The sequence below is a fragment of the Aquarana catesbeiana genome, linkage group LG06 (assembly GCF_042186555.1).
Source record: "Aquarana catesbeiana isolate 2022-GZ linkage group LG06, ASM4218655v1, whole genome shotgun sequence".
Classification (NCBI taxonomy): Eukaryota; Metazoa; Chordata; class Amphibia; order Anura; family Ranidae; genus Aquarana; species Aquarana catesbeiana.
The window spans coordinates 17,572,171-17,598,997 of NC_133329.1; the positions used below are offsets into that span (position 1 = coordinate 17,572,171).

At 47.9% G+C, this 26,827-nt stretch overlaps 1 protein-coding gene across 4 annotated transcripts; it reads right to left on the bottom strand.

Moving 5' to 3' along the window:
* Nucleotides 1–489: 489 nt before the first annotated feature.
* PFAS (phosphoribosylformylglycinamidine synthase) lies at nucleotides 490–21,110 on the bottom strand. Of its 4 annotated transcripts, none has more exons than XM_073635400.1 (29): nucleotides 20,801–21,110; nucleotides 18,623–18,766; nucleotides 17,292–17,427; nucleotides 15,239–15,344; nucleotides 13,976–14,156; nucleotides 13,777–13,882; nucleotides 12,829–12,969; nucleotides 12,573–12,697; nucleotides 12,189–12,317; nucleotides 11,971–12,102; nucleotides 11,757–11,885; nucleotides 11,476–11,549; nucleotides 11,227–11,383; nucleotides 11,089–11,150; nucleotides 9,041–9,202; nucleotides 8,846–8,956; nucleotides 8,273–8,404; nucleotides 7,952–8,182; nucleotides 7,682–7,862; nucleotides 7,498–7,581; nucleotides 6,626–6,781; nucleotides 6,327–6,446; nucleotides 5,854–5,999; nucleotides 3,320–3,530; nucleotides 3,155–3,246; nucleotides 2,958–3,072; nucleotides 2,339–2,491; nucleotides 2,044–2,199; nucleotides 490–1,239 (listed from the first exon to the last, which is right to left on the bottom strand). In XM_073635400.1, exons 2-29 carry the CDS (start codon nucleotides 18,738–18,740, stop codon nucleotides 917–919), a joined length of 3,969 nt encoding a protein of 1,322 aa, XP_073491501.1. In that variant the 5' UTR covers nucleotides 18,741–18,766; nucleotides 20,801–21,110; the 3' UTR covers nucleotides 490–916. The 4 variants fall into 4 exon arrangements, with proteins under 4 accessions (XP_073491501.1, XP_073491497.1, XP_073491499.1 ...); XM_073635396.1 differs by having other exon boundaries at nucleotides 13,976–14,162; nucleotides 20,801–21,106; XM_073635398.1 differs by having other exon boundaries at nucleotides 2,044–2,196; nucleotides 13,976–14,162; nucleotides 20,801–21,104.
* Nucleotides 21,111–26,827: the final 5,717 nt, after the last annotated feature.

The following is a 26,827-nucleotide window of genomic DNA, read 5'->3' on the forward strand; positions in this document are numbered from 1 at the left end:
AGAACAGGGGTCTCAAACTGGCAGCCCTCCAGCTGGTGCAAAACTCAAAGCCCCATCATGCCTGCCTGTGGGAGCCATTGCCTTGCAATGCCTCATGGAACTTGTAGTTTTGCAACAGCTGGAGGGCCATCAGTTTGAGACCCCTGGTTTAGAAAGTTTGGAGACCCCTGATCAAAGGATTTTGCTCTCAAGAGCTTTATTGGTAAGATGTTTGCATGGAGTTCCTGACTCTGCACATCTGGTAGGGACTTTACGGGGGAGGGGTACCAAGGTCCTGCTGAATTTTTATATTAATTCTGCATTAAGAACATAGGCTACACAAGAACATCTCCAAGAGCTGTGGTTGGGATAGGGATAGGTCACCAGGAGTGACACAAGAAGCCAGTCAGTAATTCAGCCCATCAGACTCCACCTAGAACTGAAACGTCATTTTGGGCGGACCAGACACACAACACCGATTTAAAGTTCAGTAAGCCAAGGGGGCAAACATTAAAAAGCAGCAGTCCTATTTATTACAGGTATTTACTGTATATAGCGCCAACAACATAAACCGCCCTTCACATTGGTCCCTGTCCCCAAGGAGCTTACAAATTAAGATCCCCATCACACACACAAACGGGCCCATTTAGACAGGAGCCCTTTAGGTCTGTCGACATGTTTTTGGAGTGTGGAAGGAAACTTGAGTACCTAGAAGAAACCCAAGAAAGTGCATGTATACATTCCATGCAGATAGTGTCCTGTATTCAAACAGAGAACCCAAGGCCTTCAAGGCAGACATGGTAACACTAGAGGAGTCGATGATGGAATGTGTAGAGGTCAGTGATACACTGCATTAGTCTCTAGTGCAAACATGGTGGAAAAGTCTAACCTGCGAGAAATAAAACAGAGTTGTTTGGTATCATGTAGCTCCCTGAGCCTACACATTGTTCACAGTGTTTTTCAGGCACCACCTGTATCCATTCTCAAACAGCCGCAACCATGGTGAGACAGTAAGCGACCGGTGCCAATCTTCTGGCATCCAGGGCCACTGCCAGGTCAGGACGCAGCGTTCTGGGTGAGGCATCATGGCGAGGTGGCGTCCATCCTCAGAGCAGAGTCCGGCAATGCCCAGTGGAGAGCCATTGGGATTCATGGGGTACTCTTCCGTGGGCAGGCCCTGGTCATCAACAAAGCGGACAGCAGCCAGGTGGTGGGAAGTCACATGGTCCAGAACCGCGTGAGACTGGAACCTCATCAGACCTGGAGGAAGGGAAAGAAAGTCAAGTGAGACGTATACTCCAGTGGACTCCAGGTACTAGAGTTTCATTATATGTGGAGGACACTATAAGCAAGAGTTTTGGACATCAGGGCAGATTATACAAGCATGATTAATATCATCTGGGCCAGGGACCAGAACTAGGGGGTACTGAAACCTCGGCGCCCTCCACACGTAGTGAGCTGGCCTAAGAAGCTGCCCTCTCAGGGACTTCATCCCCCTTTGAGTCCTCCACATAACCCATTCCACACACACTCCTTTGGAATCAGGAGACCAAGTCCATCACACACACACACACTGCACATGCAGGAAGACTGGAAAGCCCTTTGTAGCAATGCCTGCCATCAAAGAACCCAAGTGCCCAATAATGATCTTGGATTGGCTGGCAGGATATGAAAAGCTCCAAAGTCTGCAGGGCAACATATACTCTTCCACCGTGACCAATACTATAATGGAATAACCTATACCACCCCCAGAGCTACCTAAAAACACAACCAGTAGCCCAGCAGAACAGCCTATACTCCTCCAGAGCAACCAATACCCAACAGAGCTACCTTGACCCAATCAATACTCCACCACAGTAACCTATACCCCAGCAATACCATACCACAGCGACTTATATTACAGGCAAAGCTATCTGTACCCCCATCAATACCATACCAGAGCGACCTATATTAAAAAGGCAAAGCTACTTATACACCATACTAATACTCCATCAGAGCACCCATTATACCCACTAGAGCACCTCGCATCCCTTCTTAACTTGACACAATGCAAAAAGTTTTTACCTTCTCCATGAGCCACCCAGACCCCCAGCGATGAGCCGGACATCCCCTGTAGCAGGATAGATGGACTCTCTTCAATTTTCACGGTAACAAAACGGGACTCGAATCGTCCAGAGTTGTTGTGGCTGAGTAGTACGCCTTGTTTGGGGCCCTGCCCTGCTGGATGGAAAGGGAATGTGAACTGAGAGCATGAAAGACACATTTAACCTTATAATATGATGTAATACGAGGACAGAGGGACAGAGATCTGCTGTAACCCAGGACAAAAAAAGTTCTCCGGAGTCCTGGTTTTACCCACCTGCATCTGTTGGGTTCTCAGCACCAACCCAGCCTAGGAGAGCCATAAGCTGGCAGCCATTGCAGATTCCCAGACTGAACGTGTCTGATCGACGGCGGAAGGCTTCAAACTGCTCGCGAACAGCGGCATTGAACTTCACAGAAGCTGCCCAGCCTGGAACAGAGGAATTCAATGATATTGTACGTGCTCCAAGCCTTTCTAAAATCATCAACTTCACTGGAGTCAGAAGAAACAAGTTGATACTTTAACACTCTATGGGGGAATTAAAGAGTGGCACAAGCATAAATTGCCTTTGCTACTCTTCTAAACTTGGGGGGGCAGATGCTGATGACATCATCTCTGCCTAGGCAAGGTCATTGACTGGAGCTTAAGGATGGCACTTTAATGAAAAAGGTGGAGCTTTTCCAAAAAGTGATACGGTTGCTGTATAATGGAAACATATCAGAAATGTTAACATGCAGACTTGTGCTGGTACAACTCCACTAGTGTGGTTGGAATAAAATTGGTGGACTCTATATGCCTGACCCGTCAGCTTCAGGGCCTTCCTACACCTAGAGATTTACCCCACATTCCCCTTCGAATAACTCAGCATGTTGCAAAATTTCAGGTGGCCATTTACCTTTCGCAGAGCCCAGAACGTCAGCATAGCTGAACCCTCCAACAAACACCACACCCCGGAAGATGTCAAGTGTGCATCCTCCAGATAGAAGATCCTCCATGGTGACATCCCACACCTGGAAATGAGAGAAGGACAATGAGAGATTGGAGTCTCAGGAGACACAGAATGCCCTGCTTCTGATTGGACCTGGCCATTACCTCAAACCCAGCCATCAAAAGTGCTGCCGCCATTTCTCTGTCGCCATTACTGCCCTCTTCACGCACAACAGCCACCCTCGGCTGGGTGAAACCTGTGAAGATAAACAGCACATGTAGACAATGCAGAATCCAAATAAATGGGTCGTTTCGTCCCCATGCACATACCAGCTTCAGCCAGAAGAGGGGGCTTTTCACTGGGGTTAAAGGTCAGCTGATACTTGGGTCCTTCTCGTCGGATGAGTCCCGCCTCTTCTTGAGACACATAGCTGGGATTGGCTTGCAGGCGCTCCAGTTGGAAGCTCGTCTCTTCCCACATGGCCCTCAGCCTCCCCACCTCATCCCGAAGCACTTCCTCCCCATTCACGCAAACTCTGACCTGGGAAAATGATAATCATTTACCAGAATTGTACAATTTAAAAAAAAAACTCATCATTACCATTCAACAAGTAAGAGAACTATATCTGCAGGTAGACAACATTTACCATGGAAAGGGCCTTTGTAGGTTATGTGTCAATGGCATCAGCCAGTGTATAAAAAGAAGCCACGCACTGCTGTACTAGAGAGATAAAATCAGCACCAGCACCTTTTTAGGACACGTTTCACCCCTTACTGGGGCTTAAAGTGGTGGTAAACCGCTGTTTTTTTTTTATCTTCAATCCTGCAGGGTAAAACCAAAATTGTGCTAGTATGCATCGCATACTAGCACATTATGTGAAATTTACCTTAGAACGAAGCCCTCAGGCGGCGCACTGTTACTGCTGAAGGTGCTTCAATCTTTACCCGGCCTTTCTTCCTTGTTCGCTGACTCCGGCTGTGTGAGTGGCCGGAGTTGCGATGACATCACTCCAGCGCATGCGTGCGGGAGCCGCTGTTCAGAGCAAAAGAACATGGCATGCCGTTCCTTCAGAGCGCATGCGCTAGCGACGTCACCGGCTGCATCAAAAGTAAATATCTCCTAAACTGTGCACGTTTAGGAGATAATTTACTTTACCTATAGGCAAGCCCTACTGAAGGCTTACCCATTAGGTAAAAGTCATGCATGGGAGTTTACACCCACTTTAATGGTAGAAACATATGATTAGGCCCCAATAGGGGACAAAATTAATTTGTATGAGGTGCTGATGTGGAGTGTTATGATAAGCTAGAACAATAATGTTGATTTTACCCTTCTAGTACAGCATTGCGCAGCTTTATTCATGCGCCGATTTATATAGGAGAGAAAACAAATGCCGAAAAAGAAAATAAACCAGCCATGGGTGGTGCACTCTAAGTGGCATGACCTCAGAACGGTAACGAAGGTCTCAGTGATCATTTAGACTTCATTGACAGGTGCATTTGGCCTACAGTTGACCTCCTTTTGACCTGGTTCAAGTGCATTTTGCATCCTCAGACTTGTATGGAAATGCAAAACCCATTTGAACTGAATAAAAACCCATCAACGTCAAGGTACAAATGGTCAAAAGTGTATACAGATGCAAATCTATTAAAACAAAGACACTGGATACCATATAAGCTCTACATTTATTAAAAAAAGAAGGCAATAAAGTGCATTTTGTGGAGGCCGCGTGACTGCTTGGTCCCAACTCCTCTCTACAAGGCTTGGAGAGAAGATTGCAAGAGATGCTTGGCAGCTTCTACCTATTGCACAAATCCAAGAAGACTTTATCTTCAATGAAACCCCACACATGTTCCAGGCCTGTAGGTGTGGATACAAGGGTGATGGACATCCCTTGCCAATACCTCCTGTCCCTCAAGCTGTGGAGGGCTGGATGTGGGCATGCAGCTGTCTTCAGACTTGAGATTGCAGGCACGCCATGCATCAACGTCCTGTATCTCCCATATCAGAGGAAGAGGCACAGCGTCCACACTAGGACAGATCTGCGCTGGATCACCACATCAATTGGTTACCAATTGTATACCAAGCGTCATGCAAATACAGTTTTTAAAGCCGGGGCAGCCTGGACTGGGTACCACCACTTGGTCCATTGAAGACATGCTGAGGTGTGCTGAGTGCTTGAACATGCTCTAGCTCCCCTCAATGAAAGTAGCCAGAAATTGCTTATACCACCCGCAAGGTAGAGAGGCAGCAGCAAAGCAGTGTGAGCTCAGGTAAGTAAACCACTGACAGTGACCAACAATGATGAGGGTTTGCATTCCAATCAACTACTAAAGCCTACATTTTCTTCAATTGAAAATGCATGATGGTGGGCATATATGCGGGCTGAGCTTGAGGCAGTCAGAGCTGTGCAAACTACAGTAGCTGTTACATTTTCTCCCACCCAATGGCTGCGGTCAGGACCCAAGCGCTGAAGAGATTGCACACATCCACAGAAAGCACCACAAAAGGTCACTGCTCCCTTCAGTCAACCACATGTAGGAGGAGGTCGTAAGATCTTGTATCCACACCTACAGGCCTGGAACATGTGTGAGGTTTTCCTTGAAGATAAATCTTCTTGGATTTGTGCAATAGGCAGAAGCTGCCAGGCATCTCTTCCAATCTTCTCTCCCAGCCTTGTAGAAAGGAGTTGGGACTAAGCAGTCACACGGCCTCCACAAAATACACTCTAGAAAAGTGGAAGAACACGGTGGAAAGGAAGACCACAATTTAAAAAACAGAAGCATAGTATTTATCCTGGCCTGAGTTCAGCTTTAAAACCATTGGATGATCAATGAGCCCGTTTCCCTCCCAGGAGACTTACAATGGAAGTGGGTCCTCTCCCATGGGTGCGTCCAATCTTTACACACTGCAGTCCAGATGCTTGGTATTGCTCTATAATCCGCTTATGTTCTGCCTCTGGGACTTCCAGTACCAACCCCAATTCCTCTGCGAATAGCAGGTCCAGAGCTGGAGAGAAACAAGGAAAGATGAGCTAGGTAGGTTAATATTAGTGACTGGCATAAAATGGCATAAAGACACTCCTGAGAACCCAAGAGATCAAACCCATGAAGTCCATGTGACAGACTGGAGAACATGCAAGGAATAGAGAACTATATGATTAGACAGAGATGGAAGCTCAGCCACCAAACTAGTAAGAGAGGACCAGGGCACGGGGGGTGAGGACTACACATCCTGGCACGGTTCAGGGACACTGAAGCCAGCAGAAGAATCTGCAGAATCGTTCAATTAATGTTACACAAGATGTGTGGAGTACACAGAGAAACACTTCCTTACCGCTAATGCTTGGGCAGGAGAATTCAACATCCAATCCACAGTTCCCAGCAAACGCCATCTCCAGGAGACACGTGATGAGACCGCCATCACTGACATCATGTCCAGCACTCAGGAGGCGATCTGAGAACAAGAGAAAAGAGTGTTGGGAGGAGAACTGTGGAAGAAACCACCAAGTAAAGGCCAGATATTCCGAGAACAAGGTAAATGCAATACACTGAAAATCTGATATACAGTAGAAAAAGGTATGTGCTCTGTACAATAGGGCGACTATGGAGAAAGTAAAATGGTAGAAAACTCACCTCTAAGAAGCTTCTGAGTGACCTGGAAGCAGGACACCAGTGTCTGGGGGTCATCCAGATCTGGGGATTGTTCTCCCAGCTGTGAATAGCACTGGGCTAAGGCACTACCACCCAACCGGTGCCGACCGGGGCTAACAGGGACGTACAAGAGGATGCCTGGAACCAGAATGCAAAAATAAAAAAGTAATTATAACAAAATAGTCACCGAAATAACCAAGTCAAGAGAAGAGGAAAATTCTCACGAAGACCCAAGTATAAGTCATGCTGTATACCAAGTATGATGCAAATACACTTTTTAAAGCTGGGGCAGCCTGGACTGGGTACCACCACTTGGTCTATTGAAGACATACTGAGGTGTGCCGAGTGCTTGAACCCTCTCTACGCTCCAGTTCCCGTCAATAAAAGTAGCCAGAAACTGCATATACTACCCGAAAAGTAGAGAGGCAGCAGCAAAGCAGTCTGAGCTCAGGTTAGTAAACCAATGACCAACAATGATGAGGGTTTTTGTTCTTGTTACAGCCTAAGCCTGCTACTGACCAACAATAAAACAATTATTTTTTGTGGGGGGGGGTGGAGAATGATGCCAGTCACATGCCTAAGCCCAAAAGCACTTGTACGATGATGTTCAGATAAATGCGCTTGTGGGAACACAGCTCAGTCCATGCCTGTATCTGGAATCGAATGCCCTTCCGTAGAGATTGCATGACCAATGCTTCTGCATTTTGTCAGGTGACCAGCACAGAAGAGTCAGGGAGTGAGGTCAATGTTTAAAACCTGGTAAACACCTTGTATATTCCTTGCCTGGAGCACGAATAACTCAGCTTGTTAAGCTCTAGGTTGACAAACAGAAGCAACTAGATGTCTAGACTTACCGCCCATTCCTGAGTTCTTCAGGTCCGGGGTGATGGTGGCAGTAATATCCGGACACACGGCATACACCGAGATCACCAGGGACCCTGAAAATAAGACAAGTGATTAGAGAGGAGGATTTATTAGATACATATATACAGTAGAACAAAAAAAACAGGACAGGGGCCATTCTATCTTTGAACCTACCTGGAGCCTTCACAGTTTCTGAGCCAACTCTGGCCGCCATGCTGAGGGAATCCTTCCCTCCATCCACAGCTATGCCAAGCTGTGCCATCACATCACACATGGCCACGCAGGCGTCATACAGGGCGGCGCCCTCTCCTGGCAGCTTGGCCGCCCACATCCAGTTCCCGCTGCATTTTACATCCTGTGTAGGATTGTTAGAAGATTATTGGAAGAGTGCCGTGTATTTCCATTGTCCGTGTAAAAACAGAATATACAGAATTGGGAAATTACCCTCAAATCAGTGATGAGAGCAAACACAAGATTGGTCAGCGCCTCCCCCACTGCCATTCGGGCCCCAGCCACTGGGTTCAGAAGACCTTTTATTGGCTGCTCTCCAATGGCTGTGGCTCCTCCCACAGTGTCAGTGTAGGACAGCGCAACCACCGCCACATCAGCCAATGGGGTGTGGAGGGGACCCACGCACTGCTGCTGAGCCACGAGGCCGGTGACAGAACGATCCACCTGCAGATGGAGACAGTGTGAAAAAAACAGTACATAGGAACTACTGACCACATATCCAAATCAGAGGGGACCTCTAAAGGAGGCAGTCACCTTATTGGTCAGATATCTCTTGCTGGCCACGGACGGGAGTCGGAGAACCCGTTCCAGGGCTTGTCTCACGGTGAGACCCTCTGGGAGTGCCAAGGGTCGGAGTTCAGGTGAAATTCGGTTTAACACAAACTCCTGAAATATAAAAGAGAAACACAGGTTGAAAAACGGGAACTCCACTGAGCTTTCCTCAAAAACAGAAACCTACAAACATCATTCTAAAGAAAATTCAGTATCTGGTTGCAAGGACAAAAAAATGCTAATTGAAGCTTCTGTGTGTGGCCAATCCTTGTCAGCATACCACAAATCAGGAAATCCAAGTCCTCTTGTAGACACCAAGCAAAATAATGTGGACGTACGCCAAGATGGAAGAAACATTTGTTTAGTGTCCAACCTCCTGTAGTCAACTGTGTATCGACTTTTTAACTGGTTTAAAAAAGGTAAGCTCTTACTTTTTGCTACTTTTAGTCATTATGTCTCTAAACAGCCTAATATGAACAATCTGATCAGGGCACGTATGTCTGCAAACAGATAGTTATACATTTACACACTACAGTGAGTGGGGATAGTCTGCACCTTACGAGGCATTTTGCCCAGCACCCACTCCAGTTCCAGGTCCACCGGCACAGAATTTCGGTCACTGTGATCGGGTTTCGGATCTGCCTCGCTTCCGTTCACCAAAACGATCTGCACGGTTGCAAAAGGGAGAACAATCAGCGATTGTGCTTCTGAAGTAGGTACAGCCAGCACTGTGGTGAGGTAGGTACTTACCCTGCCATCTCCAGTGATCTTCCCCACAAAGTCTACAGGGGATCTCTCCCTGCGACACACCAAACGCAGGAAATCCGCGTCATCTGGGCGGAGGAGTAAGGCATTGGATTCCTGGTACTCCGCACCCCAAATCTCAAGGACACTGAGGGTGGGATCACCCAACTGCAAAGAGAGGGGAGAAACAGATCATATAGAACATATGGCAAAGTCATCAAAATGAAGCAACCCCGTCACTAGGATAAATTAAAAGACCGCCGATGTCCGCTACTGCTCTATGAAGTCTCTGGGTGTATCAGAATGGCACATTCCCTGCTAGTCCCTCTCACCAGCTGCAAATGCAATTTAGCATACCCCCCCCCCCCCCCGTGTGGACTGCTGATGAAATCGGATCCCCTACTCCCATGGGGCAATCTTCACAAGCACTCCAGAGTCAGAGAACAGTCCGACTTTGATTTTTGTTATTTATTGAGGGCTAATAACTTAAATAGAGATGGAAAGTTATGGGATGCCCACTCGACTTCAGCAAGTGTTACAGCAAAACTTCAGGGACATCTTCCTATATACAGTCTTCTTCTCTTGCCTCCTGCACACACTTGCTTGATTCAGCTGACTCACTGGCTCCCAGTCAGATTTTAGCAATGGCCCTTTACAGGCAGGAACGCGTAGCACCTGGTTATGTGAACCAAAAATAGTGAAACAGCTTCCACTGTGGCCACTGATCCCCGCTCAGCTGCCCCTGTCACTAGCCCTCTAAGCTAACTCTCACCAGCCCACCCAGCTGACTCTCAGGAAAGGAATGAAGACTTAAGCAAATCACGGTCTTCAGGGAGACTGGCTACATGTGGCAGTCTCTCCCCTTGTTAGTCTCCTCCTTCCGGCACCCGAGCCCCAGCCCAGGGCAGGACACCGCCCCCCCCCCCCACAACCACCAGACTAGGGGGTAACCTTGAGGGCAACCAACACTCTCTTTCTGAACACTGTATCTCCATCTTCCACCCAACTGGCTTGGCCCATGTCTATTTATGGAGTGATCTCAGGCCCCCGGCCAGCCCACTGCTGAAGATTGGCTGAAGCTCCATAAATATTCAAGGGAGCTCCTCCTAACCTCCTCCCACTAATTCTAGAAGATTCTCCAACCTAGACCTTCAGGGCCTTCCACATGGTTTACAAACAAGCCTGCTGGCTGCAGCTGTCACAGTGCCTTCCATAAGTGTGTATAAACAAAACTACTGGCTGCAACTGTCTTGCCCATTTATAATGTATGGTCATTTTTTTGGATGTATCAATACATAAAGCCTGAAAATCCTGGGCTGTATTCAATTACGGCTTATATAAGCAACACAGATTCCAGTTTACAGAAGTCGACCTAGTAGCACGTGAAATGCAATCAGTTTCAAAGCATGAAGAAAAGGTAAGAAAAAAGGCCTCAGGGAAGGAAAGGTAAGTGGGATACGTAAATGAGTGGTTCCTGCAGCCTGCAGCCAGGGTAAGGGCAGCAGAAGTTATGGGGAGGAATATGGTATAAGGGGCAATCATTGGTTTCTGGAGCCAAGGTAAGGGGCAAAGGAAGGACTCAGGTATGGGAAGAGAAGGGGAATAAGTAAGAGACAATCACTAATTCCTGCCACTAGGGTAAGGGGTGTGAAAGAAGGACTTGGGTATGGGAAGATTGGGAGGATAAGAAAAGGTACAGTTACTAGTGCCTGCAGATAAAGGTAAAAAGGCATAAGGTATGGGAAGGTAGGTAGGGGGAGTAAGGGACAAACACCCGTTCCTGCCACCAGGGTAAGGGGTAAAAGAAGGACTCGGGTTTGGGAAGATTGGGGGGGGGGGGGGGGGGGAATAGGAAAGGTACAGTTACTGGTACTTGTAAACCAAGGTTAAAAAGGCATAAGAAGGACTCGGGGAATGGAAGGAAGGTAGGTTGGTTAGTAGGATTAGTAAGTAAGGGACAGTGATTGATTTCTGAAGCCAGGTTAAGGGGCAAAAGGAATGATCTGGGTATAGGAAGGTAGGTGGGTTTAGTAAGGGACGGTCACTGCACCTACCTGGAAGGTTTTGGTGTAGATGATAGCTCCTTCAGGTTCGCTGAGCTCTTTCAGGACGTTACCTGCGGAGTGGATCAAGTGAGTCAGGATGGGAGGTTTAACTAACAGAAATAACAGGGAGAAGATCCAGGTCCTCACCATTCCCTCCTGCACCCTGGTCATGAATACTGCAGACGGGATTCTTCTCTCCTCTCTCCACGCATGCCCGAACTGCCCGATTCATCTTCTGCTCCATCTCTGCATCGCCTCGCTGAACTGCACCAAAGTCCAAATCGCTGGCGTTGTCTCCCTGAACCTGGAGGTTGGTGAAGAATAATGTGCGTTCTCCATCTTCTCATGAACTACTCCTCAAAACCAATACAGCCTGGCTCCAGAGACTATCCTTACCTGAATGGAGGAGGCCGCTCCACCTCCTACACCAATCCTGTACACCGGACCTCCAATCTTCACTACATGCATTCCTACAGGAACGAACAATAAATACAGGATATTTGGGACATTGAGCCATGGAAATGCTGCAGTCAATAACAGATCAATTGGTGGCTGCTCCTTTGTTTGCCAAAAGAAGTTTATACTAATTAGACATTTATGCTTACACCGTTTTCCCCCCATAAAAGTTAGCTCTTAAAGATAAACATTTGACCTGCTCTTCACATCAGATCCCTTACCTGGCTCCGGCATCTCCTTCTTCTGGTGAATGTCCTCCATGGAACCAATGCCAGCGCTGAACATGATGGGTTTCACCCACTCCCTTCTCTCTCCAGAGGGCAAGCGTAGGCCGAAGGAACGGGCAAACCCTGTGGATAGGTCACAAAAGGGTAAATGTAGCTCACCACCAGTGATTATTTCTGTACAGGATAAAATGCACTGAACATATCTCACCTGCTAGCACCGGCTCTCCAAACTTGTTGCCATAATCAGAGGCTCCATTGCTGGCTTCAATGGCCACCTCTAGGGGCCGGGCAAACTGGATTGGGTACTGAAAGGAGTCTTCCTCCCAAGGAAGGGGGTAACCTGGGTGGAGGTGGGCATATAATCAGTGAGCAAAGAACAAGACAGCCATGCAAGGGTAGAAGATTGGTCATATACAGCCAACTTACCTGGAATGTGCAAGTTGCCGAAGCAGTATCCAGCAGTGCCTGCTATGACATGAGCACCCTTCCCTGTGCACTGCACATCCCTAATACGCCCGCCTGTGCCCGTGGTGGCACCACTGAATGGAGCTACACCTGAAAGAGAGGGGAAGTCACGTGACCCTTAGACTTATAAAAACACAGGCACAGACATGTCACATGACCCTCAGTCCTATAATAGAGAGGGACATACAAGTTTCATGACCCTCATTCTCATGATGGGGAGAGACATACATGTCTCAGGTTAGAACCTCAGTCTAACAATAGGATGGTGCAGAAGCATTGACTTGCCACATAACCCTTTGCCTCATGACAGGTTAGTACAGGGTCCAAATCACGTGTGGGTCTCACCTGTGGGGAAATTGTGGGTCTCAGCAGTGAAGATGAGGTGTCGGGTGGAGCTGTGCAGGTGATAGCGGCTGGCACGTAACGGGTCATCAGGAATCAGACTTTTCACCTCTCTTCCCTGGATGGCACTGGGTAGATAAAAAGGCCGAGCATCTTATAAAATGTATGCAATTCATTTCTCACATAAGCATGACAAGATAATTGTATCCGAAAAGGTTCAGACATGGCAATGTACAGCACCAAACCTCTTCACACCTACCTGCTGTTATCACAGAATTTGATGACATTGTTGGGGTTACTGGTGTCCTGTGTCTTCATGATCAGATCAAACAGCGAGTGAGCCTTCTCCTCGCCGTCTATCACCAACCGACCCTTGAAGAACCAATGTCGGCTGTGCTCACTGCGGAGGAAGAAGGTAAAGAAACAAAAATATAATAAAAAACAAAAAAACAAAAACACACACAACATTAAAGTTGGAGAGAGAATGGAACAGACAGAAAGAGGGAGGAGGAGAAAAAAAAGGAGAAGAAGAAGAAAAGGGGAGCAAAGAGAAGAAGAGAAAAAGGGGAGCAAAGAGAAGAAGAGAAAAGGGGAGCAAAGAGAAGAAGAGAAAAGGGGAGCAAAGAAGAAGAAGAGAAAAGGGGAGCAAAGAGAAGAAGAGAAGAGAAAGGGAGCAAAAAAGAGAAAGGGAGCAAAGAGAAGAGAAAGGGAGCAAAGAAGAGAAAGGGAGCAAAGAGAAGAAGAGCAGAAGAAGAATGAGCAGAGAGGAGAGAAAAAAAAAAAAAAAAAAGGAGCAGAGAGAAGAGAAGCAAAGAGAAAGCAAGGAGGGGGATGAGGAGGGAGAAAGGAGAAGGAGAAGAAGGAGAAGTAGAGGAGGAGAAGGGAGATGAGAAAAAAAGGAGGAGGAGGAGAGAAAAGAGGTAGAAAAAAAAAGTGGAAGGAGAGAAGAGAGTGAGACAGGGAAAATGAAAAGGAGAGGGAGGAGGGATATAGATCATATGATTACTCAGTCACTAGTATACAAATCAGTCAAACACGGGAAACATCCCGCAGCCCTAGAAATGATTTAATAGAAGTAGCAGGTGATGTTCAGCCATGTTCCTCCTCAATGGAGTAAAAACAAACACGCTTTGCAGTTATTCCCATTCACTGAACTGCACAGTCACTCTTCATCCTGCCACCCAATTAACACACAAGTATCACTGACCTATTGGACTGAGCCAGATCAAAGCACTCTACGCTGCTGGGGTTGCGGCCAACACGCTGGAAGAGCCCCGTGTAATAGTCCAGATCCCAGGCATCAAACGCCAAACCTGCAGATGGATGGAGAGAATGTATATGGGACTCAGGGAAACATTCCAGAAATCTAATCCAGGGAGAATCCTTCCATTATGGGGCTCACATACCCAGCTGACTGTTTGCCTGCTCCAGTGCTGTCCGTCCACACCTGATCACATCCACCTCATAAACCTGCTCTGGACGCACCGAGATCTTAAAGCTCTTCACCGGATCTGGATACACACATTCCGTCATGCGATCGTACAGCGACGCAACAAGCTTCTGCTTCTCGCTCTCCTCCAGCCCTCTCTGAAACTTAAAAAAAAAGTGTATGAGTGGCTGAGAGTGGCACACAGGACAAGCAGGAACCCAAACTTCACTGGGGGTGTAGAACAAAATTACCACCCATTGTATGGTACGTAGCAATAATCCTCTAATATAATGAAGACAGCTACTCAGTAACATCTATTACATCAATTCTTTATTGTCTACATGGCAGGATACAGCAGTAAAACCCTAAAGCCCCACTATAGAATAAAGCTTTGGACGAAACGCGTTAAGAGTGTTACTTATGTATCCTGCCATGTAGGCAAAAAAGATTTGATACAATAGATGTTACAGAGTAGCTAGCTTAATTATATTAGAGGATTATTGCTACAATCCAAAGATGTTTGGAACAGATCACCTGTTCCCAGTCTTCCAGGTGATGTGGTAGAGCAGGTTCTTTTTGTTGGACTGTCATTGTATGGTACATTTGGTCATTTTAGGCAGGGCAAAGGTTGATGGGAAGCCAATAGCAGCATGTCATACAATATTCTCCCTCATTAATCTATACCTTTATGGTAAAAATAACCTTGTCCCTATAGAAAATCATCAATACTTACCTTTTCAGTGGCAAATGTGGCTCCCGGGTCAGGCAGGATCAGGTTAGGTGTGTGAATATCTGCTCCTCCTGCTGGTTTCTTTGTCACTACAGGACCCATGGCCTGGTGGAAAGTACCACAGCATGCACCAGGGGGGAGCAGGCGTTGAATACACCCAGAAGAAGGGTTGATTACATTCAGCGGCCAGGGGGCAAAGGACTGAGGTTTAAAGACAAGGGCCGCCTATAGAAGAAGTACGGGTGCTCTTCTTTTACTGACTTATTTATTACAGGTACACCAACTAGCTGACCAGCATGCCTTTGAAGCTTGGTAGGAAACCCACACAAGGACAAGGAGAGCAGACTCCATGCAGCTAGTGTTCCTGGTTTAGATTTGAACCAAGAACCCCAGTACTGCAAGGCAGAATTCCTAACCACCCAACATGCTCACATTAGCTCCCAATAACCTGCTGTTGAACCCCCAGTCAGCCTCTTTTGGGTTTAGTGATCCCCTGAACCCCCTTCCTACCTTTATCAGGAATCTCTTGGAGCATTCTATCCTGTCCACAACGGTCAGTCCAATGGAGCGGCAGATGGAGACGGCGTTGGTGGAGGAGGCGGTGGAGAAGTTCAGCCTGTAGAGGATGGCGACATTGAAAGAAGAGTGAATAGAGGAACTGAACTTCATTACCACTGAAATGAACTAGGGAAGGTTAGAACCCCCCCCTCCATTAGGTTTTTACTGTTGGCTTTATTCCTGCTTGGGAGATTTCCGGTCTCACAGCAAGCCTTTATTAGTTGGTGTTATATTGTCCATTCAGGCCAGAGTAGCAGAGTCCTCTTTAGTCCCACCCAACATGCTCTGCCTTTATTAGAACCATCACATAATACCTGGTATTTTGGGGTATGCAATACCCAAACTAGTGGCAGCTGGTGCTCAAAATCGGGGGGCGCAAACAAACAAAAGTTTTGAAAAAAAAAAAAACCCAAACCCAGCCTCACTGTGCCCCATCAAATGCAACCTCACTGTGCTCCATCAAATGCAGCCCCCCCCCCCCCCGTTCTCTGCGGTAGGTCTGGACCGGGACTTACCTTGCTGTGGTGTCCTCTCCTCCTGCTGTATCTCTTTCAGTGGGCACTGGCAGCGGCGGTGGAGGAGTCCGCTCCTCATACTTTCTCCACTCGGGCGCAATGGGAGAGAGAAAACCGGAAGTGACATCTAACTCGGATGTCAATCAAACCACCTGGCTGTAGTAACACATACTACGGGCGGAAGCTGCCCGGCACTTTGGAATGCGCCGCAAGGCGGGACAAAAGCTCACAAATTATGCGCCTCATCTGCAATCTCGTGATTGAATAGACGTGGCACTTCCCATAGTACACGGTGTCCGGCGCCTGAACACAGTGCACGTAAGGACCTTTTTTTCATTATTTTATTTTTTTTTTTTTTAAAGGGCCATTTTAAAAAAAAATTATTTTTATTTGTGACTGCCTGGAGGGGGGGGGGGGGGGGGGGCGGCGCTCGTGCGCCCCCTATGGACGGGCCACCACTGACCCAAACACTTCCATGTGAGGAAGGGGTGGTGTCATAAACGCAGTGTAAGCTCTGAGGAAGGGGTGGTGTCATCAACACCGTGCACAACCTGAGGAAGGGGTGGTGTCATCAACACCGTGCACAACCTGAGGAAGGGGTGGTGTCATCAACACCGTGCACAACCTGAGGAAGGGGTGGTGTCATCAACACCGTGCACAACCTGAGGAAGGGGTGGTGTCATCAACACCGTGCACAACCTGAGGAAGGGGTGGTGTCATCAACACCGTGCACAACCTGAGGAAGGCGTGGTGTCATCAACACCGTGTACACCCTGAGGAAGGCGTGGTGTTATCAACACCATGTACAACCTGAGGAAGGCGTGGCGTCATCAACACCGTGTACACCCTGAGGAAGGGGGGGCGTCATCAACACCATGTACAACCTGAGGAAGGGGTGGTGTCATCAACACCGTGTACAACCTGAGGAAGGCGTGGTGTCATCAACACCGTGTACAACCTGAGGAAGGGGTAGCGTCATCAACGTGGTGTACAATCTGAGGAAGGAATGGCATCATCAACACCATGTAAGCTCTGATGCCATCTGACACAGATCCTACAAAAGGATTTGAACTCCCAGCTCCAACAGAGGAGCAGAGCAGGAGGAAAGGTGACCACAAGTGTGTGTTTGTGTGTGTTCCTTTAAGAGACATGACAAAGTGGTAGAATCTGTCACTATGAAGCACAACACATTACATGCAACAGGCTGCCTTCAATCTGAACTTCCAGAGCCAACAAACCAGTTACAAGAGCAGGGGGACAAGGATTCTAAGTCCAACAGCCATGGGTGGAGGGAGAAGGTTGCCTGGAACAATTTTAGAAAAGAATGGCTGCAATCTACAGAGGGAAATAGAATTGGATTTTTATTTTCTATAACCTAAAACTCTTGTTTGAATGTTGCTCAACACATGGTTGAGTGGTATTCAAACAAAGAGCTTAACTTCGAGAGACCTGGGATGTTCACGGTGCAATAAATACTGTCTGAGGCTCACCTCGGTCCAATCTCCACCAGCAGGTCTGACGGTTCCGGGTGTAGGAAAGACACGTCTGAAGTGCTCTGGGGGTCGAAGGGGCAGCTGAAGAGCCAACGCAATGACTCCGCCTCCTCGCTAGAAGGCGGGGCTTCACCTGCACAGAAAAAAAAACACAGATACCTTTCTGTGGGATAGACAAGACTACTAACGTAAGGCAAAAGGGAAATAAAACTTGTGCCGTTTTAGAGAGGCGGTAAATACATCATAAACGACTAAATATGGCCAGAGAAATACAACCACCAATCAGAATCCATGTTTTTTTTTTTTTTTTTTCCTAGTGAATTGACTATAATAATGGATATATTGTTTCAACTCAAATGACATCATCATCATCATCAATAGACAATACAGTGTAATTTGAATGGGATGCCCTACACTCCAAAAAAGCGCACCCTTTTTTGAAGCTGAATTTGGCGTGTTTTTAAATATTTTTAAAAAATTTGTGTTTTTTTTTTTTTTTTTAATTTTCTGCGTTTTGGTCATGTGACAAAAATGCCTGTTTCTTTATCGCGTTTGGGGTGCCATCCACAATGAATGTGGCTATAGCGTGATCTATATAACGCGATCCGGAAAAAGTGGGCAGAATCTATTCTTTTTTTTTCTATTCCAATATTGGAGGATGGCTTTATTCCAGGCCATTCTTTCCAAAATTCTAATTTTTGGAAAACAGCGATATTCTAATTCACAATGTCTTTGAAGGAAATCAGTAATAGGTTTACATTTCAAATTCATTTGTTTACATTTTCCCCCAATTTGTCTTTGAATTTGGATAATTCGTTATTTCGGACTCGTTTAAAATTCGTTACTATTGTAATTCAGAGATTTGGATACATTCAATCTTTGCACACCAAAAACGTATTCCGAATTTGGAACGAAACGAGCCGCACATGTCTACCGGAAGCCCATGTGACAGGGTGACAACCTGGAAGCACAATTAGGAAATGGGGACAGAGCGTTGTCACCCTATAACAGGAAGGGCCTGAACAAGGACCTCTATGGCGGGATCACCAGGGATTATTATTTTTAAAGGAAGGCTGCAGATTAAAAAATGACCTTTGCAAAAAAAAGTGAACGCATTGCAGCTTCTATGGAGGTTTTGGCGATCGGGTTTACATCTACGTTATATGGATAAAATGCCGCCTCTGACACCTCCCTTGTCTATGTAATAAAGATTATCGATTATCCATCAATCCTTTGACACATCAGTGGCCCGACTGTGGCCCTCTCCAGGACTATGATTGGCTCAGACACCAAGCCCCAGTCTGGGGGGGGGGGGGGGGGTCACTCACCCCTCCAGTTGACGTTGTAGCAGAGCTCTCTCTGAACGCTCCGGATATTCTCCGCTCCGGGCAGACGCAGGGAGTGGGCGGAGCCCTGGAGGGCGCAGTAGAAGTGTAGGACCACCATCTTGTCTGAGGAGTGGGGACGGGCACCTGGGCAGGGAGAAGAACCCACCAACTCAGAAAACAAAAATTGTGTTACTGTTATGGTTTACAAGATAATAATAATAATAATAATAATAATAATAATAATTATTATTATATATCCTCATACTCATATCCTCTATGGTTCCGGAGATACGGGGCTCCTTGTGCAGCCTGTCAGGAATACATACAGAGTGGCCAGTTTAACCACTTCCCTAGTGCTGTATTGTCATATGACGCCCGCAGGAACCCTTTGTCCCTCCGGGTGGGCGTCATATGACGTCCTGGGATTCCCTGCATTGTGGAGAGCGCGCACAGACCCGAAAGCCCATCGTATCCCCAGAACCGAGCGCAGCCCCCCAAAGCCCATCGCATCCCCAGAACCGAGCGCAGCCCCCCAAAGCCCATCGCATCCCCAGAACCGAGCGCAGCCCCCCCAAAGCCCATCGCATCCCCAGAACCGAGCGCAGCCCCCCCAAAGCCCATCGCATCCCCAGAACCGAGCGCAGCCCCCCCAAAGCCCATCGCATCCCCAGAACCGAACGCAGCCCCCCCAAAGCCCATCGCATCCCCAGAACCGAGCGCAGCCCCCCAAAGCCCATCGCATCCCCAGAACCGAGCGCAGCCCCCCAAAGCCCATCGCATCCCCAGAACCGAGCGCAGCCCCCCAAAGCCCATCGCATCCCCAGAACCGAGCGCAGCCCCCCAAAGCCCATCGCATCCCCAAAACTGAGCGCAGCCCCTCAAGGCCCATCGCATCGCCAGAACTGAGCGCAGCCCACCAAAGCCCATTGCATCCCCAGAACCGATCACAGCCCCCAAAGATCGTTGCACCCCCCAAAGTCCATCGCATCCCCAGAACTGAGCGCAGGCCCCAAAGCCCATCACATCCCCAAAGCCCGTCGCATCCCCAGAACTGAGCGCAGCCCCCAAAGCCCATCGCATCCCCAAAAGCCCGATGCATCCTCCAAAGCCCGTCGCATCCCCCGAACTGAGCGCAGCTCCCAAAGCCCATCACAGCCCCATTAATACATCCCAACGCTATAATGTTAGCAGAAGTTTCTTTATTTTGTGTGTGTTTCTATGTTGTACAATAATCCACTCCCTCCTCTCTACAGACAATGATCACTGATATCCTGGGTGCTCAGTGAAGAATTGCATAGTACACTCTGAATAATTGTACAATCTATGTTCATAAAATTCTGTTTGTCCCTACATGAGAGCCTTGCAGTGTAAAGCACAACATAAAAACAAAAAACCAAAACAAACAAAAAAAATAACAGAGAAGACATACAAAAAAAGTTACAGATAAGAAAGCACAACGATCCAGGTTTACAAAACAAACAATGCAACAGTTCAGAGATACAAAGTTGCAGAGAAGAATAAAGCACAACAATTCAGAGTTCTAAGATAGAGATCAGGAGAAGGAGATCCAAAGTTACAGATTATAAAGTATGTTTCAGATTTATAAAACAACAATCAGGATGGACACAGAGCAGAGACAAAGTTGCAGATGTGAATAAAGCACAGCAATCCAGAGAATTATCTAACATATCACAATGGGGGAAGATTTACTAAAACTATAGCACTCAGAATCTGGTGCAGCTGTGCATGGGAGCCAATCAGCTTCTAACTTCAGCTTGTTCCATTAAGCTTTGGCAATAAGACCTGGAAGCTGATTGGTTTCTATGCAGAAGTGAGCCGGATTTTCTCCAGCTTTAGTAAAATCAACCTCAATGATCAGCAGCAGAGGAGAGATACAAAGCTGCAGCCAGGAACTAAGCACTGGCAGAGGTTATGCTGCAGAGTTTGTATCACAGTCACCCTGTACCTTCCTGGATGGGCACCCTGCCTGGCACTGATCACTGGACACCCTGCCTGGTACCGATCACTGGGCACCCTGCCTGGCACCGATCACTGGGCACCCTGCCTGGCACCGATCACTGGGCACCCTGCCTGCCACCGATCACTCTGCACCGAGAGCAGCACACAGAGTGCAGGCTCCATTTGTAGAGTTCCTGTACAATTCATACAATCGCTCACCTAGACCATGTGCTTCCAGATCAGAGACTGCTGGAGGAGGGGACACAGAGATATACAGCTATGGAGGAGGGGTAAGGGAGAACAAGAGATGGGGGAGGGGTGACAGGGATGGGAGGCAGCAGAGGAGGAAATGGAGAGCTGTCTGTGCTCAGATGCAAAGATCTTTGACGCAGTTGGCCGGCTTAAACATGCATTGCAATGTATGTGAACCAAGAATTACAGAGTTGATACACAGGCTGGATAGAACTATGGAAGGGGGTATAGCGGAGTGCAAAGAGTCAATCTTCAGTGAAAGTAAAAATCCGGAGCGGAGTGTTTGGGAGGGTGACAGGAAGAACGCGGATCATCATGCATGCACTCGTCTCAGGCTGATAATTGTCTTTCCGGTCTGATGAGGGTCACCCGTTGTGTGTTATGTACTCTGGACCCTCGTGACGTCCTTATGATTGTCCCCGAGTGACCCCCCCCCCTCCTGGATCAGAGCGCCCTCCACCGTGGAATGATCAATAGACTGTGGTGTGTTTGCCGCGTCCCGCCTCTGATATTCGGGGGTCTTCCAGAGTCAGAGGGGCTGATTGACTAAAGGAGTAGAAGACATTCACTCTCAGCGTGGATTTCCATTATCTGACATCAGGGGTCTCCAGTCATTTCAGTACGGGGGGCCACATTGTATACAAATATCCATGTGCCAAGAAAACATCCGTTTTATAGATGAATGAAGAGAATGTAAATGAATGAATGAATTAATACGGTTCATTAAACAGAAGGGGGTTTTATCAGTGTAAAGAGAGAGAACTTCAGGAAAATAAAGAAGATAAATTAGAATGTAGCAGTCTCCCCAACATCTAGGGCAGCCATGCTCAACCAGGGTTCCTCCAGAGGTTGCTAAGGGTTCCTTAAGCTATGGCTGATGAACCACCTATTTGATGATGCCTACAGAGTTGAAGGTTCAGCACCTCTTAGCAAAGCCCAGCAGCATGACACCAAATATCTTTTTAGCTGTCTTTAAGGGTGGCATTCTGAGCACCACTTTAAGGTGGACATTCTTTCTATTGACCACCAATATAAGAAGCATTGTTCCTATTGAGCCCTGATGAATTGGTTTTAGTAAGGGTTCCTTGAGACATGAAAATTATTTTTGGGGTTCCTCTAGGGTTAAAAAGGTTGAGAAAGCCTGATCTAAGGGCTTAATGGTGACCCCCCAGAGCCAGGGAGAACTGACATTCCTCTTCAGGATGCAGGACACTGGGTATGGTGGGTGTAATGCAAGTTGGAAACATGGGCGCCAGTCACTTTTTGAATGCAACAAAAGAGATTTTATTGTCTCCTAACAAGAACTGGTGGAGAGAGGGTTAGGGCAAGAACACCCTAAGGCAGATGCAATGGTAATGGGCAGACTCCGTAGACCAAAAATAGTAATAGGAAGACAGCTATACAGGTGGAGGACCTTTAAGCTGGATGCAGCACACTGTATTTTATAGAACTGCTGTCTCCTATGGCAACTGAACTATAGATCTACACACGTAACTTACAGTAACCCGTTATAGATCTTCTCTCACATCTCACAATATCCCAGTGTAGATCTTCTCTCTGAGCTCCCGGTCTCTCACTAGACTTCCAAGATCTCAGCCACCACTGGATCCCTGAGCTCTTCCACAGCTAACCCGCTGTATACTCAAGCTTCACCCACGCTACCCGCTGGGTCCCTGGCTTGACTTTGCTGAAGCTTTCCCACTTCTTCACCGTCCCCAGCTAGTGAAAAAGGCTGCTCTGGTACTTCTTCAGACTCCATGCACTGGCCTCTGATAACAGGCGTGGTTGTCCCTTGGTGGCAACTGTTTCCCCTTTACCTCTGGCCTTGATCCTCTCTTGCCTCTGGTAACAGGAGTGGTTGTCCCTTATGGCAACTGATTCTCCTTCACCTCTGGCAACATTCGGTTCCCCCGTCCAGCTGAACCTCTGCAACTTGGTTAGGCTCCCGACCTGAAGCCCCAACCCTGCGCTGCTTCTCATAGTCCTAGATGGGCCTCAGACAGCCTAGCAGCCAGGTTCTCCCGGATAGGCCTCAGGCTTCTGGCCTAGCAACCGGGAGAAATACAACACACGTCCACCCGGACATCCACTCGGGTGGCACAGAACCCTGATCACCTGATAAATAAATAGGCTCTCCCAGCAGGCCAAGGGGCAGAGGAGACTCCTGCCAATTGGCTGAGACAACCTATCCACTCCTAACCCGAATTCACTATGCCCTTGTCATTCCAATGCCACAGGCAGCAATGCCACCTAGTGACAGAAGAGAGAGGTGCACCAAACTCAGGTTTAGGGCAAAAGTCAGTGGATCGCCCTAACAATTACCCAGGCTGGTTACCACCCAAGTACTACATAAATAAGCCGGAAACCATAAAGAAGGTTGAACAAAAATACATTCACTCTGCAACTTTGTCACCAAAGTCCCCTTTACTTTAGAGTTCTTATCAGAGTCCCCCTACATCAGGGTCCCCATCAGACTCCTCCCTACATCAGGGTCCCCATCAGACTTCTCCCTACATCAGGGTCCCCATCAGACTCCTCGCTACGTCAGGATCCACATCAGACTCCTTGCTACATCAGGATCCCCATCAGACTCCTCCCTACATCAGAATCCACATCAGACTCTTCCCTACATCAGAGTCCATATCAGACTCCTCGCTAAATCAGGGTCCACATCAGACTCCTCGCTACATCAGGGTCCCCATCAGACTCCTCGCTACATCAGGGTCCCCATCAGACTCCTCGCTACATCAGGGTCCCCATCAGACTCCTCGCTACATCAGGGTCCCCATCAGACTCCTTGCTACGTCAGGGTCCATATCAGACTCCTCGCTACATCAGGGTCCATATCAGACTCCTCGCTACATCAGGGTCCCCATCAGACTCCTCGCTACATCAGGGTCCATATCAGACTCCTCGCTACATCAGGGTCCATATCAGACTCCTCGCTACATCAGGGTCCCCATCAGACTTCTCGCTACATCAGGGTCCATATCAGACTCCTCACTACATCAGGGTCCATATCAGATTCCTTGCTACATCAGGGTCCCCATCAGACTCCTCGCTACATCAGGGACCACATCAGACTCCTCCCTACACCAGGGTCCCCATCAGACTCTTCGCTACATCAGGATCCCCATCAGAGTCCCCCCTACATCAGGGTCTCCATCAGAGTCCCCCCTACATCAGGGTCCCCATCAGAGTCCCCCAAAATCAGGGTCCCCATGAGAATCTCCCCTAAATCAGGGACTGCATCAGAGCCCCTACTTACATCAAGGTCCCCATCAGAGTCCTCCTTACATCAGGGTCCGTATCAGAGTCCTCCTTACATCAGGGTCCGTATCAGATTTCCCCCTACATTAGGGACTGCATCGGAGCCCCCCCTTACACCAGGGTCTCTATCAGAGTCCCCTTTACATCAGAGCCCCCATCAGAGTCCCCCCCCCTTACATTAGGGTCCCCTTTACCTCCAAGCCCTTTGAAGCATCCCACTTTATATCAGGGTTCCCATCAGTGCCCCTCCTTTCATTAGGGTTCCCATCAAAGTCCATCTTTATGTAAAGCTCCTTATTAGAGTCCCCTCTTATATCAGGATTCCCATCAGAGTCTCCCCTTATACAAGGTTCCAAAACAGAGTCCCCCCCTTATATCAGTGTCCCCTTTACCTCAGAGCCCCTATCAGAGTGCCCCTTTATAGCAAGGTCTTCGTCATAGTACACTTTACCTTAGAGCCCCTTTTAGAGCCCCCCTATCATTAGGTTTCCCCATCAGAGTCCCTCTTACATCAGAATCCCCATTAGAGTCCCCTCTTACTTCAGGGTCTCCATCAGAGCCCCTCCTTATATCAGTGTAATCAACAGAATACCCCCTAAATCCAAATCCTCCTACTGTGCTGGCATTGTGTTGTCTCTCAGTTCATCGCACTGCTCCATTTTTTGTTAAATTTTTTAGGCCCCTTTCACAGGAAGGGTCTGATCATGAACACCTGTCAGTGTTTTAGGTGGACTTGATCTGATGGTCCATTCACCTCTATGGACCGCTGGGTGTAAACAGACTTGTGTCCGGTTACACCTGCCTACATTCAACCCGATCCGGTAAAAATAAGAAGGAAAGTGTATCCTTCACCTTCCGCCTAGGCAGATCAGATCGGAGGGTAGTCAGGTGTGAATGGACAGCAGAGTCGGGTTACTCCCGGCCGCCCATAGAGAAGAGTGGGCTGTGTCTGTTCTACAGAAACTGAGCGGACACAGACCTGTCATCTGCCCCTTCCGCTCCGATCATTGGCAGACAGATACCCTGCTGATCAAAATGGAGTCAGCCCGTGTGAAAGGGGCCTAACTTTATTTGAGATGTCATCTAGTGCAGCGTTTCTCAACCTATTTTCAGTCAAGGTACCCTTTACAATTATTGACCGTTTCGAGGCACTCTCCAAAATGATGGACTGTCTCGAGGCAGGCACCCTTTAAAATTATGGACAATCTCAAGCCACCCTTTAAAATTATGGACAGTTTCAAGGCACCCTCCAATATGATGGACATTCTCGAAGCACCCTCCAAAATTATGGAAGTCTCGAAGCTCCCTCCAAAATTATGGACAGTGTCAAAGCACCCTCCAAAATTAAGGATCTCGAGGCACCCTCCAATATGATGGACTGTCTGGAGGCACCCTCCAAAATGATGGACTGTCTGGAGGCACCCTCCAAAATGATGGACAGTCTGGAGGCACCCTCCAAAATTATGGACAGTCTCGAGGCACCCTCCAATATGATGGACAGTCTCGAGGCACCCTCCAATATGATAGACAGTCTTGAGGCACCCTCTAATATGATGGACAGGCTTGAAGCACCCTCCAAAATTATGGACAGTGTCGAGGCACCCTCCAATATGATGGACAGGCTCGAAGCTCCCTCCAAAATTATGGACAGTGTCGAGACACCCTCCAAAATTATGGACAGTCTCGAGGCACCCTCCAATATGATGGACAGTCTCGAGGCACCCTCCAAAATTATGGACAGTGTCGAGGCACCCTCCAATATGATGGACAGGCTCGAAGCTCCCTCCAAAATTATGGACAGTGTCGAGACACCCTCCAAAATTATGGACAGTCTCGAGGCACCCTCCAATATGATGGACAGTCTCGAGGCACCCTCCAAAATTATGGACAGTGTCGAGCACCCTCCAATATGATGGACAGGCTCGAAGCTCCCTCCAAAATTATGGACAGTGTTGAGACACCCTCCAAAATTATGGACAATCTCGAGGCACCCTCCAATATGATGGACAGCCTCGAGGCACCCTCCAAAATTAAGGATCTCGAAGCACCCTCCAATATGATGGACTGTCTGGAGGCACCCTCCAAAATGATGGACAGTCTCAAGGCACCCTCCAATATGATGGACAGCCTCGAGGCACCCTCCAAAATTAAGGATCTCGAAGCACCCTCCAAAATGATGGACAGTCTCGAGGCACCCTCCAATATGATGGACAGTCTCGAGGCACCCTCCAATATGATGGACAGTCTCGAGGCACCCTCCAATATGATGGACAGTCTCGAGGCACCCTCCAATATGATGGACAGTCTCGAGGCACCCTTCAAAATTATGGACAGTGTTGAGGCACCCTTTAAAATTATGGATAGTCTCGAGACACCCTTTTAAAATAACCAACAGTCTCGAGGCACCCTTTAAAATTATGGACAACCTTGAGGCACTCTCCAAAATTATGGACAGTCTCGAGGCAGCCTCCAAAATTATGGACAATATGGACATAAATGCAGCAACATCCACACACGTAGAACATCCAAAGTTAGAGGCGATTTATTCTTCCAAAGCAAATTTACTTTTGCAAACTGGTACTGACTAGTATTCCAATATTTCTCTTCTCCCTCAGTTTTTCTCCATCACTCAGCTAATGTGACCTCCAAAGCTGATAGTGAGAGAAAAGAGAGGATCAAACAAGCATGCTATGCAGGCGACTGACATCCTCCTTATCAACTGAT

What these genes read in the sequence shown, in the direction of transcription:
- PFAS (XM_073635396.1), bottom strand. Translation starts at nt 18,740, where the DNA reads ATGGTGGTCCTACACTTCTACTGCGCCCTCCAGGGCTCCGCCCACTCC. An exon ending in CCAAGAGATTCCTGATAAAG is followed by an intron (nt 14,163 to 15,238) that starts GTAGGAAGGGGG and finishes TTTTTTTTTAAG; the next exon opens with TTTCAGAGAGGGCTGGAGGA. An exon ending in CGTTCTGGGCTCTGCGAAAG is followed by an intron (nt 2,492 to 2,957) that starts GTAAATGGCCAC and finishes CCTCTGTTCCAG; the next exon opens with GCTGGGCAGCTTCTGTGAAG.